This window comes from Diplotaxodon limnothrissa, linkage group LG15 (genome assembly GCF_057381915.1).
Source record: "Diplotaxodon limnothrissa isolate DT_005_m linkage group LG15, D_limnothrissa_male_GT1.1, whole genome shotgun sequence".
In the NCBI taxonomy this organism is placed as follows: Eukaryota; Metazoa; Chordata; class Actinopteri; order Cichliformes; family Cichlidae; genus Diplotaxodon; species Diplotaxodon limnothrissa.
In genome coordinates, this window is record NC_140610.1 from 29,952,129 (window position 1) to 29,971,565 (window position 19,437).

At 39.0% G+C, this 19,437-nt stretch overlaps 1 protein-coding gene across 1 annotated transcript in view; it reads left to right on the plus strand.

Moving 5' to 3' along the window:
• The window catches only part of cd2ap (CD2-associated protein), a 111,453-nt gene that overhangs the window by 15,918 nt on the left and 76,098 nt on the right, over positions 1–19,437 (plus strand). The window contains exon 2 of the mRNA XM_085372761.1: positions 10,045–10,202. Within this exon, the coding sequence (XP_085228887.1) occupies positions 10,045–10,202 (158 nt within the window). The remainder of the gene's footprint in view (positions 1–10,044; positions 10,203–19,437) is intronic.

Below are 19,437 nucleotides of genomic sequence, written 5' to 3' on the forward strand. Positions count from 1 at the left end.
AAATGCTGTCAGAATTTAGACGTTTCAAGATCTCTTAATGGGGTTACCCATACATATTCCAACTAATGAATCTAAGAGGCATGCCTGACCCAGCAATGCTGGGGTCTATATTGCCATTAACCATTCATAAAAAGGAAGAAGAAAAGAACCAAACCAAAATGCCAGTGGCCATGAAGAGCTGAAATGGGACAGCCTCCCTCCCCAACCCTAAACACAAATACACCCCAAGTCTCCACAGAGCAGAACAAAGGAGACAGCAGTGTACCCCAAAGTAGCAAAAATGATTCACCAATGTGACTGGACTAATTGGAGTCCGAATAAAAATAAAAGCGGTATAACAGTGTGCGCGTAACATTAAACATGTTTTTTTTTTTGTTTATTTTTTTAAAAAAGGGAAAAAAGAAAAAGACCCCCCCCCCCCCCCCACCCAAACAAACAAAAAAAAATCTCACAGTACAAAATATGATTTCCTCAGATGGAGAACTTTACAACACACCAAAAGTGCATAAAATTAAAAAAAAAATTAATTAATTAATTTAAAAAAAAAAAAACAACCAAAAAAAGATAACAGAAACAAAAAACAACCCAGTCCTGTGCAAATCAATGCAGCAAGCTTGGAGAAGATTGTGCTGGACTGGTCCGAAGTTCAAGAGTATATTATATGATTCAGTTTCATTATATAACAATGAAAATAAAAGGAACCAGCACACCAACAGTACAATAACTAGCACAACGGCCTAAGAAAACAATGCACAGATGGCGTTAAACCTAACGAGAGTGTGAACCCTTATTAGCATTACAGCATCAAACTGAGGGGCTATCGAGGCTCACCCAGAGATCAAAGTTTTGACATAATCACTGGCCTCCTCTGCTGAAACAAAGTCCTTCTCGACACCCTTATATGTGATGCGGAGTTGCGCTGGATGAAGCAGGCCATACCGAACACCTTCAATGCCACGGAGTTGCTGCCTGACAGTGTTGAATGCAGCACAAGCCCGTGCCACCCTGGCGATATAGTCGGGGCAGACTGAGATGGTCCGGTCTCTAACTTTAATCTGTCGGCGTTCTCTAGCACGTTGTAAAATGTCAACACAGTCAGTGTGGTAATGAAACCTGCATACAATGGCTCGTGGACGGTCGCCAGGCTTCGGTGCGGGTTGGAGGGTCCTTTGCGAACGATCCAAAAGCGGCTCCTTCCCCAGATCAAATGCTTCTTTTAGCAAGGAGGCTACGGCAGCAGTGGTGCACGTGTCAGGGCCCTCCGGTACTCCCACTATCCTAACATTGTTGCGCCGCGACCTGGACTCCAAGTCTTCACACTTATTTTCCAGCTTGGCTACATGAGCTGTGAGGCCCTTGATAGTGTTTTTCATCTCAGCTATATCATCAGAGTAGACAGTAAGTGCGTGCTCCATCTCCTTGACCGTACCTTTTAGCTCGGACACGGTAGAGTCATTGGCAGCTTTATCGATCGCGTCTTCACCGCCTGCAGGTCGAACTTAATGGTAGACAAAGCATCACCCAGAGTGTCCTGAAGTTCCTTTTTAAAGATGTCGGCTATATCTTTCCTCAGCGAAGCCAACAGCTCGACCTTGAGAGCCTCAATATCAGGATTAGCTTGGCACGAGGGTCCATGGTAGTCCATGGTAATATTATGTTGAAGCACAGTACACAGTACGACGGCTCACTCGAGGTATTCAACATACCTCGAGTGAGCCGAGGTATGTTGAATACCTCAACATGGTCGCGGTTTGCAAACTAGGCCTCAGTTGTGTTTGAATCCGGTTGTTCAGTCTGACGTCACTAGCCGTGTCTGGGTCTAAACTCCGCTGCAGGTCCATATATCAAACGATCACTATGGCATTACTGAGAGTTGAAAAACTGTCTTTAGTCTTTCATCTTTAATAAAATGATCAGCGTTCTGCTCTACCAGGTGTAACAACTGAGTTTAACATCCAGGCATCCATGAAAATGGAATTTATGACATTTAACAGAGTTAGAAGTTAGCAGGAAGTTAGCTCGCTAGCTTCCATGTAAATACAATATAGCATGTCCTGACTGCGGGGTTTTGGAAACAAATTAAAACGTACAGCTCTGTTATCACTTCCAGCATAAATGAAGACAGAAAACTAAACAGCAGTGACGTTTGTAGGGTTACTGAAGTTGGGCTAGCTGGTATATAATGATGTGCTACGTGACCGCTAGCGACACAGCTATGTTAGCATAATATAAACAAGCTAACTTTTTTTCCACTCGATAAAAGTTACCGTGAGTGTTCTCGGTGGTCAGGAACAAATGTAATCGCATGGCAGGATGCTGTAAAAGGACCAAACTTCAGCCAGGAGAACAACTGAGATAATCCATCCATAATACGAGGTTAGTCATTCATATACTGCTGCATGGGCTGGGCTGTAGCTACATCCTAAGGTTTTAAAAACTGAGCTTAAATAAATGATTAGCGGTAATAAAAGCCGAGGGAGGTCAACGGTGATCACTGACTGTTTTAGGAGCTTTTTGAGATCAAATAGAAGAAAATACATAACATTAAACATGTTAACAACACAAAAGCCATATTAAACGCAGACTACTTTAGACCCGGAAGTAGGATTCGTCGCGTCATCACTGAACAACCGGATAGAAGTAGTTTTAACATTTTTTGCTGCCATTTTATGCAGGCCCGAGTAAAACTTCTCAACAAAACAATCAACAAACCAAAACAGGACTGGAAATATAGTCGAAAAGCGCGAATGAATAACAATTTAATCGAAATCGGCGGCAGCTCCCAGACTCGCGTCCTACTCCATCAAAGCTCTTCCGGAAGTCCATGGTAATATTATGTTGAAGCACAGTACATATTACTGCTCGAGGCTCTTGACTACGGTAGCCGTAATGCTCCGACAATCGTGGCTATCTGACGGACAAAAACCATACAAGTTCCACATCACTGAAGTTGCACCATTTTTACAAACCAATTCTGGTTCATCTGTTTCATTCGACGATCTGCTTTTGTCCTTCTCATTCTCTGTTGCCGCCATGCTTTTTCCGCCATGTGCCTAATAAAAACAAAGGCACTGCGCATGAGCGTTTTACCCATATTCTATCGCGATGTTTCATTTTTTTATCATTGCCTAACACTGTATTACTGTGAACGGTATAATATGGCCCAACCCTAGACGGTATATTTTAGAAATAGCTGTAATCTTGACTGCAGCGATAGTCCTCCACTATCCTATACTATAGCATTTATATAGATGATATCATTGCCATTTATATGTTGAATACTGCCCTACTTCTCCATCACACCATGTGCATTAGCTCTGAATTCACAGGCTTTAGCTCTAGTTTGTGATGACAGTCATCATTCTGCTGTGTAGTATGATCAACACCTGCTGCAGGGGGTGATCAGAACAAGAGCTAGTATCAGCTGTAGTCAGAGGTGGTGAAGATGGAGGCAGTCTGATTGTAGGATGGCGTCTTCGCTGTACGAGCAGTTGAATGATGGTGGACTGTGAGAAATGGGCTTTGTATTGAAATTTATTGTATTTATTTTATCTGTATTGAAATACAAGGTGGGCAGGGCTGCAGCTAGTTGGACATTAATGGATTAAATGGAATGGATTAAACCTTAGAAATAAAAGCAAGCAAACTGTAGACTAGTAAAACAGTCACACATGGACATTCTTAGACGGTTGGAGTAAATTCCTGTATATACTGACTTCAAATGCTGTTTGTGTGTGACTGTTTTGTTGTGTTACAGTTGTCTGACGAAAAAAGGAGTCGGTCTTCTGCGCAGGAAAAACCCTTTAAATTGGGACTCCTGCTGATATTTCCATACTGAGAGGATTCTCAGTGTTTTAGCAGTGCACAGGAACAGCTTGGAAGTGAGTGGTCATTGGTCATCACAGGCTAAATTTATGTTGTACGTGTTTGGTCATCTGACAGAAAAACTTGTATTCTGGGCTTAACTCACAACCTGATAGCCCTGTGTTTTGTTGATCTCACCCTACAGTAACACACATTTTAAAAGAAGATGCAAAATAAAACAGTTTCTTGGTTGCCTTCTCTCCACTGAAGACTATGAAAGCAATAATTATCTTAAGCTGACTTCCGTTGGCATATAAGTGGTGTTCAGAAGAGATTTGAGTCAGACTGATTGAGCTGTGCTGCTCTAAGCCAGGGTCTATTTGTGTGATCTCTGAGGGGCTGTTTTAAAGTCCCTTTGCTCCACATCCAGTCTTGTGCCCTGTGTATTGAATTAACTGAGGGTAGGTTTCTGCCTATCGGAGCTCTCCATTGTTTGTTTACTACCGGAGTTCGTATCTCTTCCTGTGGTTACACAGACAGATATTCCTAAATTATGGTCTGGGGCCTCGGCTAAGCTGTTTATTTTTCTGTTGCTCGGCTTGTGCTTCTTTTATGCATTTAATGTGTTTAGACTGTCGTTTACAGTGTAAATGCAGACTAGATTTCTTATAGGCTTTTGTAAAATTACAAATGTTGATAAAAGCCAACACTGTGTGGTTTATTGTCTAGTTCCATGAAGAGGAAGGAATGTAATTAGCTAACATGTGTGGAAGGATATCAGTTGAATAGCCAACGGTAAACTGCATAAAGTCACAGTTGTGCCAGGGCTCTAGACTAACTTTTTGCCATGGTTGCACTGGTGCACCTAACGTTTTTTTTCTTAGGCACACCAGCACAAAAGTTAGGTGCACCCAAATTTTTCAGCCGCATCGCTTAACACCACAGTTTTATATGTTCACTTTTTTCGTTGTTTTTTTGGGGAGTAATTGCTGACCATACAGACAATATTGATTTGTAAATGATTAACAACACTAAGTTCTTTATTTGGAACCAGAGATGGGCTGTAATCTGATTACTTTTTTCAAGTAACAAGTAAAGTAAGGGATTACTATTGCAAAAACTGTAATTAGATTACCGTTACTTTCCCGTAGGAACGCTGCGTTACTGCGTTACTAAAACCGTGATTTTTTTTTTTTTTTTTTTGCGAGAATGTCTCACGACAGTGACGTAAGCAAGTGCGACGTTTGTGACAACAGCTGTGTGCAGATCAACAATGGATAATATATCGAGTGCGGGAGAGAGTATGAGCATGCAGCGTTTAAAGCGTGGAAGTACTGACCTTCCTTTAAGTTTGATTCCATAAAACGTGACAAAAACATTAGCATCCATTGTGCGTGGGAAGAAAACTTCTTTTTACAGCGAACCCCCCCCCCAAACTTCCAAGCAAGCACCGAGTGCGCAACGACGTAATGGGAAATTCACGCGATCAGTTCTTCAACTGACCGCGGCATACCTGCACCAGGGTAAACCTCCGCCTACCCTACTCCTGCTTTACAGGTGAAAATAGAGCAAAAGGACCGCTGAGTCTTTGATTTTATTTATTTTCTGCTGTGTTTTACTTGCATCTATTTGAAAGAGTGAGTGTAAACACACACACAAAAAAAATTATGTGCTGGAATGTGCAGAAAATAGGTTTAAATATTAAACAAATTTCTTCCAGTCAGAGAATGTTGCATATAATTAAATTTTTGCTTGATGCATAAAGTTAAAAGATTAAAACTAATAAAACAAGTTTTAAAAAGGGACCTTTCCATTTGATTATGATGGATTATGTAGAAAAAGTAGAATTGGGCTGAAAGATCTATCGCTTTATCACCTATTCAGGTTGTAAATCGTGTTTTTAAAAAGTAACTAAGTAATTAATTACTTTTGAAAATAAGTAATCAGTAAAGTAACGGGATTACTTTTTTGGGGAATTAATCAGTAATTAGTTACTGATTACTTTTTCAAGTAACTTGACCAAAACTGTTTGGAACACAGTTCTACAAGAAAGATAAGATCGGGCCTTAACATAAAAGTTATCAATCGTTCTTTTCATCTTTTCTCATTACACACAGCTACATCCACTTCTGCAGTTTTGCACAGTTAAATTTTTAAATAGCTTTAATGCACATAAGTATTTTGTCTCGCGCCAATTATATCGTCAGTTATATTGTTATCGCACATTTTCAAATATATGTCGTGATAAATATTTTTGGCCATATTGCCCTGCCCTAGTAGTTACCATTAACTTAGCTTGCAACACGCTGACAGAAACTCTATTCAGTGTAACTGCAATTACACTGAGTCATTATTGTATTTATAAGTAAACAGATTATTCAGTAAAGGTGGTATTTACTTTTAGCTATAGTGAGATGGATGAATATTTTCAAAAAGAATGATCGGTGCCATATTGTTGCTTTTACGGGCAGTCTAAGGCTTTAGATTGTATTTTCTATTATAGCAGGATATGAAGCAGTAATTTTTCTGGTGTAGATTCTGGTTAGAGTAAACCAGTGCAGGCAGAGACAGTGCAGCTGGAGTATGGCAACCACAGTGAGAGATCCTACGTGTAACAGCTGAGTGACTTGAAAGCAATTTGGCCAATGAGCTGGCTAGAGGAAAGAACCCACAGAACATCTGAAATATCAAATTAAAAGGACAGGGATGGTCCCCTAGTAAGTCGTGGATGACGTCGTCGTCCTGAGTAGATTAAAAGATGCTAAAGTTAAAGATGCACATCAGTGTTTCCTGCTCAAGTAAGTTCTATGTGTGGAAAACGCTGATGTGACTCTGGTGTGAGGGTTGATGTTAATCACTCTGACATTTCGGAATGTGGCTCAAAAACTGTGCTGCCATGTAATACAGTGAGAGGTCAGCAGGCAATTGGGGCACTCTAAATGTACAGTAGAAGAATTGTAATGTCAGAAACTTATGATAACAATCCACATGGTTAATGCTGGTAGACACACTTTTGTTAGCCAGCCAATAGGAATGCAGCATGAAGTGATGTGGAAAAAGCAAAACAGACCCACAAGGGGTGCATGGTAGTAAACTATTTGGGTTTTAACAAAGCAGAAAATGCAGTGAGGTAACTGCAGCAGAAATTAGTTTGGGTGGTGTGGCCTACAGCTGTTCTTGTGACTAAATAAGATGTAGCATGGAGAGATACTGCAGTCTCATGAAACAAATCTCATCAGCCTTTCTAGTGTCATTCTAGCAGTGTCAGCAGAGCAGGCCTAACAGGAAATAAACTTCTTCTAACTGGGGATAGTGAACATAAATCTACCAGTATGGTCCCTGCTGTTTTTAGTCAAATCAGTAGGAGGCTGATGTGAATCTGGTATTTGTCTGACCATTTTCCATAACAGTAAATGGACAACCGAATCATATCTGTTGGTGATCAGCCTTAAAAATTCCTGGTTAGGTTTCTGTGGTGCAATGTAAGTGTTTCCATCAGTGAGGCTGTCCAGCAGGCGTTTAAGGAGATCGTACCTACCTCATTCTGCTTGGTGCGAACTCAGCCATGTCAGCGGAGCCTTTCCGCTATGAGTCATGAGTTAAAAGGCCACCCTGTGTGGCTGGAATACCTCACAACCTGTCACTCCTCCTAAGACTGTTTATTGTCGGAAGCAGTTCAACCTGCTGTGCTGGATTCAGTCAGGCAGCCTCTCAGTATCTGTTTTTCTGACCTCCTTTTACTTATTGTGCATTTTCGTGTCAGTTTGTTGCTAAATACTGCAATTGGAGGGACCAGTCATAGCATGTACTTAAAAGATAAAAAAAATGTCTGTAACCACTGTGATATCCATCATTGGTTTCTGCAAGGAAACTTGGTATGTTAGTATTAGTGTTTTGGTTGCTGCCATATTGGCATTTTGGGGCCAGAGGTGACTGTATCTTGACAAAAGTTAAATTAGTGACAAGCTATGTCCAAAACTAATACAAAAGTATTGCATACAAACTGTAGAAGTGCTATACACAGACCCACATATCTGCTATTAAGGGCAGTGTAACCTCTTGTACAGTCTGTGCTGCACAGCAAGCCATAGTGTCTGCCATTAAGAGGTCTACTTCAGAGGCTGAAACTAACAGCAGCGTCAGAGTGGCCACACGTCTACCTTTAAACCTTACTGTACACTCATATTTTAATAGAACTTCATTAAAATTCAGTTGCTAGCCCTGGACCTGTTTTTGCCCCCTGGTTGGGTCACTGGCTGTGGTTTTTGTGTACCTGCGTCACTGACGATGTCCTCCTGTGTTCTGATGGACTTGGAGTGGCCCTTCAGCTTGTAGCAGATATCCAGAGGACTAATGTCTCCATCTAACTACTTTCATCACCATCTTTAGCAGATGATTGTGAAGTTGGAGTTAATCAAAGAAACTGAGCTAATTATTTTACTCAGATATTAAATGTTATATAGCCAATAAAATATTTGCGGAGGAGAAACATTAACTGTAACGGTTATGTATGACGTTTTGAACTGACTAGACTGTATATAAAAGATGGGCAAATCTGCATTCTTTCTGTGTGGCAAGAAAGGAGGAGATCCCCCCTGGTTATATAAAGAAGCCTGGTTACATATGAGTGATGGCCTTTGGCTGAGTTATAAATGGCAGGGATAGCTCAGTAGGTAGAGTGGTGGCCCCATGATTGGAAGGTCGGGGGTTCGATTCCCCTGAACAGCTACCCTGAGGTACCCCTGAGCAAGGTACTGTCCTTTCACACTGCTCCCCGGGCGCCCAATGGCTGCCCAATGCTTCACTGAGTGAATGGGTTAAAGGCAGAGAGGAATTTCCCCACGGGGATCAATAAAGTACACTTTCTTTCTTTCTTCTTCTTTCAATCCTGGGTAAATGTTCCTGATGAGTTCATGGGCTCAGTTGCTAGTTTCTGTTCTTAGTGGAAACATTGTGGTGTTTATTTAGTAAAACACAATCCTGTGAGAGTCAATAAGGGGGATGAAGCATTGTATGCTATAGTGGACATACAAGTTACTAAACTATGAGTGTAAAGTATGTCAGATCCACCCCATGAGTGTTGCATCTGCTCTGCTCAAGGCTTCACAACAAGACCTCACTAACCAAAGGGTGACAATGATTGTCTATTTAATCATCTGCCACAACTAGAATATACATCTGTGAAAAACTCTGTTAGCTTAGCTGTGCACAGATGTTGGAAGCTCAGTTGTCAGCACCATATTTTCCATATTTTTATTCCATATTATACAAAGTAATTGCTTTGTAAGGCAAGTTGTTAAAGGTCTTGGTTTTGACTATGAAAGAGCACTCTTTTCACTCAGTCAGTATAATCAAACATGTATTCATGTGTCAGCATGAGTGTGGTTTTTTTTTATTTATTTTTTAAATTTTTTTTATTTCAGTAAATACGCTTCAGTATACGGTAGAAGTCTGTACAGTCTGTGGCTATTGTTTTTTTTTTTCCTTTGTCTTTTTTGTGGTGTGTGGAGCATATTTCATATATTTCAGTTTGGTCTCAGACTAAACTTTTTAATGTGTAGTATTTTTCTGTTGAAAAATCTTGCTTATCCTGCAATTACAGATGTAGATAGAAACATTGAAGTTGCATAAATCATTTAGTTTGCCAATTACACTGATTGTTGGTAGGACCAGACATTCATAGAATCACATTCTTTCTGAATTATTATGGAAGCCCATTTGTGCCAGTGTGGGTGTTTTGCTTTGTTTTTTCTTTCTTTGTTTGTTTGTTTGTCGCCCCTCCCGCCCCCCCCCCCCCAATTGATGTAAAATCATGAACTTTGGACTCTTTTTTTTTTTTTTTTCCCTTTTCAAGTGAGAACATTTAGCTAATAATTGTGACTTTTACCATTTTATTTAAACGTTTAAAGAAAAAAAAAACAAGACTAGACTGTTAGCCATCGTTATTTTCGCCACATTTCTCAAAATAAGAATTTTAACTTTTGAGATTAAACGTTTTAGTGTGTGTGTGTGTGTGTGTGTGTGTTTTATGGGATAGTAGTGATATTTTCCTTTAAATCCTTTAAATGTATCAGTTAAATATTTCACTCAAGGGTGTTTAAGAGATTTATGTGTAATAAACAATTTTACAAAAGTATCGAATTTTCAATTTTTCATTAAATTTGGACTTCATCTTGGCTCATCCATTCCCCCCCTGCCTTTCCCCCCTCTTTATCATTTCATCATCCTTGTCTGGAGTAGAGGTTGTGGTGGAGTATGATTATGACGCGCTCCATGATGACGAGCTGACCCTGCGACCTGGCGACATCATCAAAAATGTGCGCTACGTAGAGGAGGATGGTTGGATGGAGGGGGACCTCAATGGGAAAAGGGGCCTCTTTCCCGACAACTTTGTCAAGGTGAGAGATAGATTAGTGTTCATCTATCAACTGGCTTATATCAAATTGCAGCTTGTTTGTTGGAGTAGAGCTAACCGTGTTGTCTATCACACTGTTAGTGATAATCCTATTGAAACTGGGAGCATTATCAGAGTATAGCAGTCTGCTACACAGAAGAATTTTTGTGCTTTATATTTGTGTGGATGCTTTAAGCATCCACACTATTGAGTTCCTCTTGGGACTTCCGTACACTTTTTGGCACTTAACTACTTCCACAATTTTCAGTCGATTTTCACCGTTCAAATTTTAAACTATTCTGCTATTTCTGCTAATGTGTGCTATGTCTTTTGGTATTTTTCACTATTATACTTTTTAAAATATTAAGCTTAATTTGTCCCATTGAAATGAATGGGAAACTTCTGCAATTCTGCTAAAATTTGCTTGTTTTCGAAACTTAACTACTTCCTCATATTTTCACGTAGAACAAGCATTCAAACTTTAAAATGTTCTCAAATTATTGGGCTATTCAGGTATAAATCAGCTTTTTCAAATCTTTTACCGTTTTACTTTTATGCCTCTTAAAGTTTTCAGTTGCAAAATTGTGATTTTTCACAAAATACATGCGTTGTTATGGTTGCTATGCACTTGGCTTCCAGTGTGCCACTGAAGGTTTTGCAGTCTTCTCTTCATGTCCGAACAACTTCTTGCTACTTGCTCAATTTTCACTCAACTTCCACAAATTATACATCAAAACGTAGGTATTTTTGCTGGCTTTCCGAAAATGTCACTATCATTGTTGTGGGATTTATAGAATTTTGGCAAATCTCCTCAGACCAACACAAAGTCGCAAAACTCTCCATAGAAAGTCAATGGAGAGCTTGTTCAAAATCACCGCTTGATTTCTGTAATGAGAGGCATATTCCAATCGTCATATCTCCTTAACGAAGCAAAGTTAAGACATAAGGCTTGTCCCAGTATATCTTCAGACACTCCTGACGCTCACAATTCAAGAATTTTTTTCTCACCTATTGCCGTTCTGAAATGAGTTAGACTTGTTTGAGAGTAGGAAATTTGTCCTTCGCTCAGATTTCTTCAGATTTCAAACTCTGGAAATGAACCACTTTTTTCTCTCGTCATATCTTTTTAATGGATTTCCACAGAGACCTGAAAATTTCCATGATTGTTCACCAAAGCCTGCTGTCTCTTACGGTGAAAGAATGATATCGATACTCCAAATAGATTTAGAGTTAGAAAGCGTTGTTTGAGGGCAAGTCAAGGCAGTTTTTGCTTTGCTCTACTCAGTTATGGTGCATTAGAAGTCAAATATCTTTAATAATTCATATTTTAATGATAAATTGTCAACACTTTAAGATTCCCCCATCTCTTCTGAACAAAACGGTGTAAGAATGACCGTTCTAGCCCCTACGGTTAGGAAATTATGGTCATTTGTTTGAGGGGAGTCGTCATTACGAGAAATAGACTGCAAAAATCCTGTGTCTCTTTGTGCTGCGTGCACCTGTTTTGGCGGGAAAAGGTGCACAGGCTCTCTGATTGGTGGATTCAAATTGAGCAGCTCCCAGGCTGCTTGACTGAGCATGAAACTTGCTTCTCTCTCCGTGTGTGTGTGTGTGTGTGTGTGTGTGTGTGTGTGTGTGTGTGTGTGTGTGACAGAGAGAGAGAGAAAGCCTTTTTATGGGATGATCTCATTGTAAGATTCAAATTCAATATATTTAGACTGGTTGACTGAATTGGATCTTGTGTGTGAGAGAGAGAGAGAGAGAGAGAGAGAGACCCTCTTTAGGGCAGCATCTCATTGTTGGAAAAAATATAATATATTCAGACTGGTTGACTGGCATAGACCCTCTGTGTGTGTGTCTCTCTCTCTGTGCATTTGTGTATACATATTTGATTTTGTGTGTATCTGTTGGCTGTTCCTTCTTGTTTTTTAAATTTATTTTTATTTCTTTATTTTTTTTTCACAGGTGAATAACAATTAGTTTTGAGGGAACTTAACCATGTTCTGTTTTTTTTTCAGCTTGTCATCTTACATTTTCCAGTATTTTCACTTAAGTTATTACTATTCTGTTCAATCATAGTATTTGTTCTAAATCATTGTTATTATGCTATATTGTAGTATTTCTGCTAAATCATACTATTTCTACTATATTATATTTTTCTTTCTAAATATAGCATTTCTGCTATATAATTGTATTTCTGCTATGTTATAATATTTGTGCTAAACCAGAGTATTTGTGCTGAAACATGGTATTTCTGCCAAATTATAGTATTTCTGTCAAATTATAGTATTTGTGCTGAAACATAGTATTGATTTAAAATTACAATATTCATAGTTCAACACAGTGTCTCTGGTAAATCACAGTATTTCTGCTCTGTTGTACTATTTTTCTAAATCATAGTGTTTCTGTAATGCTTAAGTATTTTTGGCTAAATACATTCTTTCTGTTATCTTATATTATTTCTCCTAAATTCTTGTATTTTTGAGAAGTTATCATGTTTCTGGTAAGTTACAATATTTCTGCTAAGTTCTGGTATGCTATTGTATTTCTGCCAAGTATTATGTTTCCTCTAAGATATTGCAGTTCTGCTAAGTTATTCCATTTTAGCAAAGTTCCTTTGCTTCTGCAAAGTTTTTACAATTTCTGCAACTTTTCAGCCTTTTCAGCTAGTTTTTGCATACAGCTTCAGCTTTAAAGCATCCACACTGCATTTTCGCAGGAAATGCTAATTTTTCTAGTTAATATTACTTTGATGAATGATGTAAACATTTTAGAATAGAAAGGATAGAACTAAAGATCAGAAAGTGTTTACAGAATTCCTTTTGCGAAGTTAGATTTGTGTTTTGGAAAAGCAGAACCTTTTTATTGGAATAAAGGTTTAAAGGGGTAACTTGACCTGGTATCATTTTGATGGATTATTTTAGAGACATGAGCAATGTTCCCTCTAATTTTTCATGTGTCTGAGCGAACACACAAACTCCCTGAGCGGTCCCTTGGACCACTGTGAGCAACAGCAGACATGTGCACTGTGGTCACGCCAGCATTGAATCCATCCAAGTTACGTGGTTTATTAAAATAATCAAATTACAGCATTTATGATAGACTACTTTTAATTAACTGCTTTAGCCCACTTACAATGAAAATTTAAAAAAAATCTTGTTCATGACCTGTGTAGTATGTTAACTAGTGGTGCAACGGATCAAAAATCTCTCGGTTCAGATCGGATCACGGTTTTAAGTCACGGATCGGATACATTTTTGGATCAGCGAAAAAAGACAAAAATTTAACATTTACTTATTTACTTATTGAAGTATTTTTTGCCTGTTAAAAACATTCAACTCAAGACTCATTCCACGCACTTATAAAAAATAAATAAATTATGGTACAATATAGGGCAGTACAGGTCTTTGTATCTACCACTCAATTCAATTCAATTTTATTTATAAAGCGCCAAATCACAACAACAGTCGCCTCTAGGCACTTTATATTGTAAGGTAGACCCTATAATAATACATACCGCTCATTATATCGCACTCTGCTGTGATATAATGAGTTGTCACGGTCACGTAGCTTTCCGTTGCCCTGGAGGTCCACCCATTTGTAGTAGTTGGGGCAACAGTAGATGCCTGGGACAGTTCAGCCACGACTTAAATCTTTTCTAGCTCATACATGCTTGGATCTTGGCACTAAAGTGGACGCGAACACAAACGCATGGCATAAGCACGTTCATCATAGCTTAAGCCCCTTGTTTTGCACAACGGAATACAGCCTTCCATCTGCAGCTAAACACCCCAATAGCTTTTGTAATAGCTTTAGCCCGGTCGGATTGGGCAGCAAAGGGCTGCTTAAATACCGCAAACGCCTCTGCTCCTCCACTTAGACCGCTAGCGCTGGCCATAACTATCGCTTGACAGACCCACCACACGCACCATACACATACTTTTTTTTCTTCTTTTTCGAATCTTCGGATCACGTGCGTACCGAACCGTGGAGTGGGATCGGTTCGGATTACGGATCAACCGTGATCCATTGCACCACTAATGTTAACACTATTGGAAGTTTAAAAAAAACAAAAAACCAAAAAAAAAACACTTCAACTCCAATTTTGAAAACACAACTTTCTTTCTTTTTTTTTCTTTTTTATAAAGCCCTGACTTGTATTATGAGTATGAGTCTGTGGTCTGGGAGAGCGTCATGTAACTCTGTAATAACCAATGTTGGGCAATTAATTATATAGTTACTTCTTCAACAAAGTAACTGAGTTATGCAAATTACGAAGTTTTTTTGCAGCTGTTTATCTAAAAATGCAGCCAAGGCGGTTTTTTAAATAAACATTTAAAACTATTTACAGAACAATCAGGTGTTCTGCATCAAATTTGATGCCACACAAATTATTTGTGCCACTTCAAAAATAATTTCTGTCCACTATGAGATAAAGGAGAACAACCTGATACCTGCAGGCCTGACAACAGGAGATGTATCACTCCTGTAACACCTGTAATATTCAGTAGTCGCCTCATTGTTCTGACACACACAACAAAACTATTGACCACACTACACACTAACAACACAAGATTTGCGCTAAACGTCGTAAATCGCTCACATCTCAAAACACCGCCGTCACTCCTAAAACTCCCCCCCTTTCCTAAACAACTAAATGTCATGTTGGCATATCATTTTTTGATTGGGCGACATGATACATTTTTCGACCAATAGGAAAGGGTGGGGGTTTTTTGGTTTTGTTTTTGCTCACAGGCGGCGAGTGCTTTCAAGCGCTTTCAAGCACTTTCCTTATAAAACGCTGTTTTTACTGTTTCTTCCCGCAAATATAAACAACGATAGTATTCAGGAAGCAAACCAAACATTGCATATATTTTTATCATAACTCTGGTTTTACGTAGCCTATCAACACAATTTAAAAACTGGTATAAAGTCCACACTTTTTCCGTCAGTTGTTCCGTCTGTCCTGCTCACATATCTAATGGTTGTACACGTTGTCATTAACGTGGCTTCACTTCACATCAGCCACACTGCTTTGCTAGCTAAAACACTGGTGTCGGCACATAAGGACGCTGTCATAGCTTGTCAACGACGTTGATTAGCTGCATATATACGAATGTGAATCGCATTATTGCCTGGACTATGGGATAAGTTGGCATCGTTGTTATCCCATACGGGAGCAGCCAGTCACTTACTGACTAACACTGCAAAACAGAATTGTTTAAGTTTTAATTTCAATTCAGGTTAAAAAAAAATTTTTTCTTTTTTTTGTGCGCAATGCAGATTTTCTGTGCGCAGAGACCGTGCCAGCAGTGTGCAATTGCGCACGTGCACAGCTTAGAGGGAACATTGGATGTGAGGTATCTTGTATTTAAAAGCACCTCTGTCCTCTCGTGTTACTTCTCTGTCTCTTATGTTAAGCACTTTGGTATACCGCTGGTTTTTAAATGTGCTCTATAAAAAAGTTTGTTGTTGTTGTACCTTATGTGTCTGGCCTTAGCCTCTAAGGAACAGATACCACTGAGCTGAAAGCATTGGTATCGACACTGCAATACTAATTTAAAGATTTGTAACCCTTACAAAGGTTCCTTTTTAGATGAAAAGATAAAAATAAGACTGAGTAGTACTTCAGTCTGTCACCAAACAATCTGATATAGAAACAAATGCAGAGGAGCAGTATCGGGATTGGGGTGTTGACTTTTTTTTTCCTTTTCTGGAGTGAAACTGGTTATTAAACTGTCGTCTGCAGAGCTGTGTCCGGTCTATGATGACCTTTCTTTGAGAGATAATTTTGTGCTGCTTTAACAGTGAAATGTAGGAACTGCCAATTGCAAAGTCATTCTTAAAGCGTAAACACTACTTCAAATCTAAAGCACACACTGATAACACAGTATAACCTGTATATAAAAGATACAATGTAACCAGTTTTTTCAGCCTCAACCATTTTCCAAACCGTTTCTGTAACACAACAATACTTGTCTGTTAATTAGTGGTGTTTATCAGATAGTTGTAATACTGCAATATAAAATAGTATGTAGCCATAATATTTCTAAGATATTGCCAATGGGTCGAACACAGTTAAGTTGTCTAGTGAACAGCTAACTGTTATCTGGGCCTCCACTAGCAATCCTGTAACTCTAAACGGCTCTCCCTTGCCTTTAAGCCTTTTGACAGGATCAAAATTAATCTTAAGGTAAATAATAAATTACAAAATGTACCCATCATACAACTGCTAATGGGGCCAGGGACTCTCCATGGAGGCTAAAACTTGGCTATAAAGATGCTTCGTAATGCAGTAAAACTAGACATTTTAATATAGAAATAAAGCAAAAGTGCTACATAGATAGCTTAAACAAATTGCCACATAATGATCTTACATTTTCTTGACTTGGGTTTTCACAGTGTAGTGTCTGGAAAGTTCCACTAATGTTAATTTATTACATTAATGTCGCATGATAATAGTAAAGCTCACTGAGTATTTCTCCAGTGGTCGGGTAAATCATTCCCACAGTTTGAATGAGCCAATGAATTTACAGCCACCAATAAACAAGTGCTGCTTAGTGCATTTGATAGCACAGCAACTTTCTGGCATTTTGGCAAAGATAAACTCAGAGGCGTTTAAAGAATGGTTGGAGAGCCAAGAGTATTGTTTTCTGCCCACCTACTATGTATTGGGATAACTTGCTTTTTGAGCCAATTTTTGGCACACTTTACATTGCTGAATCAAATTAGGGTGATCAGCCCGGATACAGTTGGTTTCCAATAGAGAATTTCCTATTGTGGCTTGTCATTATGAATGAGCTTGGACTGTGAACGATGAAAGTGGCCTCTGATTTAGCGAGGGCTTAAATTGGTTGATTAATGCTAGTGGTCAACCTTTTGCTGTTGGATTTGGGTGATGCTGCTACTAGTAGTAAATGGCCTGTATTTGTATAGCACTTTACTTAGTCCCTATGGACCCCAAAGCGCTTTACACTACATTCAGTCATTCACACATTCACACACAGCTAATTCACAGCTGTGGATTAGCCGTCAGTCAGCTCTGTGGTTTTAATGTAGCTCACTCACCTTTTATTACTTATTCGTGCTGTCTGCATCTGACTGCTTCTCCTTCTGCACAGCTAATGCACTGAAAATGAGTCCCTGAACTGCTGCCCTCTTCTCTCCTCTCCCCACCATCACACAATCCTATGTAGTGTAGAGCTGGGCGATATGAGATTTTTTTCATATCACGATATGTTTTTTTCATTTCAGGCGATAACAATATATACCACGATATAAGCCAAATAACTATATTTGTAAGATTTAAATGTGCCATTGCTCACAAGTAAAATGTGAAATAATCAGCAGCTTGTTTTTATTTAAATATTTATTTCCCATAATAAGTTCAACAGGGTAGATGTACTTAAGGAACATGAGACTTTTTCAGATAAATAAAGGCAAATATTGCAAACTACACAAAAGGCAGCCGCTAAAGCGTTTAAGTTTCAAAATAGAACAAACGAAACAGACTAAACTGTCAATTCCACTTAGAAACAAAATATTAATTCTAAAAATAAATCTTAGTTTGTTTTACAGAAGAACAGACAAAACTGACTTTTGTCAATATCAAATAAACTGAGAACTAAAAGCAAATTCTCAATCTCTCCTTGCTGTATAGCTTAGCTTTTCAAACAGTTTTAACAGTTACTTCAGTCTGACAAAAGCCGAATGACGAATTAGCGCTTCCAGTCAGAGACTGAGGCTACGTGCACGGGTATTTTTGAAAACGGAGATTTTTTGTTTTCGTTTTAAAAAATAATCCCGTCCACACATAAAGGCAGAAATGAAGGAAAACGCTGCTATGAACATGCCAAAGCAGCAGGTGGAGCTAGATTCCTAACCGTGCAGAAATGTTGGCCAATCAGAAGTCTAGAAGCCTCGGTGGGAAAAAGCAAACAAAGCTGGGGCATAGAAGCAGAACAGAGTCGTATGTGTGGAGGGACAGTAACTGTGTGTATATGTAAGCATTTAAACACTGCAGAGAGTAGAATTAACAGTAACAGTATTGTAGAAATTCATTTCACCGAAACAATAACGTGGCGCACAGTGTGACGCATGCACCAGTTTATTGTATTTCCAGACTTGCTTTCGGCACAATTTACTCTGTTTTTTGTCAGACATGAAATAGCCGAAATACCTTCACACTACGGAACTTCTTTGGCTCTTCCGTTCGACAATCTCTCCGGCATTGGAACCATCATCTGTTTTCTCTTCGGTCACGCTCGGTTGATTTTTCTAGTCGGCACACTCATTTCCTCCATTACGCGCTGGCTCCATTACCCGCTGGCTGCTTCCCAAACAAACACACGTGCGGCTTGGCACTTGTGCTGTACGTAACAAGTCACGCGACGTGACGCTGCGGCTGTGATTGTTTCGGCTCTGCGCTACTTAATTTGGATTGGCTGACCTTTTTTTATTTTTTTATTTATTTATTTTTTTAAGAGGACAAGAGCAGCGAGGTCTATCGCGATACATATCGTTATCGTTCTATCGCCCAGCTCTAATGTAGTGATAGGTAATCTGCTAATCAGCCTGGTCTAGTCACTGTGCTCAGGTATTTAATCCTCTATGGAGCCTGCTGGCTGTTGAACTTTGCTCCTTATGACATAACAGTGGTATGACTTATTGCATTTCTTCTTCCTCCTCCCTTTAATTGGAGTCATACTTGTGTGATCGGAGGGATGTGAAACTGAGGCATGGTAAGGAAGTTGGCTAAATGAAAGACTCTCACAATAATGGGAATGCTTTAAGGAATTTTGTAATTGATCATTTTTTGTGTATGGGTAGTGAAGGGTTTGGAAGCTTCTCTCTTCCAGTTATTCACTTTCTCCTGGTTTTACTGGTTTAAATGTTTCAGGCTCTGAAAGTGTTTGTGTTTTTGTAAATGGAATACAACTGTATGGTCTCAGACTTTTAGGTTACATTGTACTAGCTAGCTGATACCTATCTGTTGGCAGCTTCTCGCAGTATTAACTTTTTTGAAACTCATTGTCTTCATTGGGAAGGACTTATTGACAGTCAATTATGGTCACAAGTGTCTGTAACATTTACTGATAGCAATGGTTTCATTTTGGATAAATGCGTTAAGACTGTCTGATAATGAGCTGAAAGTCATTTAAATTCAGCTCATAGATTAAAAACACTGTTTTCCTGACACAAAAACGATTACTTACAACAAATAGACTCATTGATTCCTT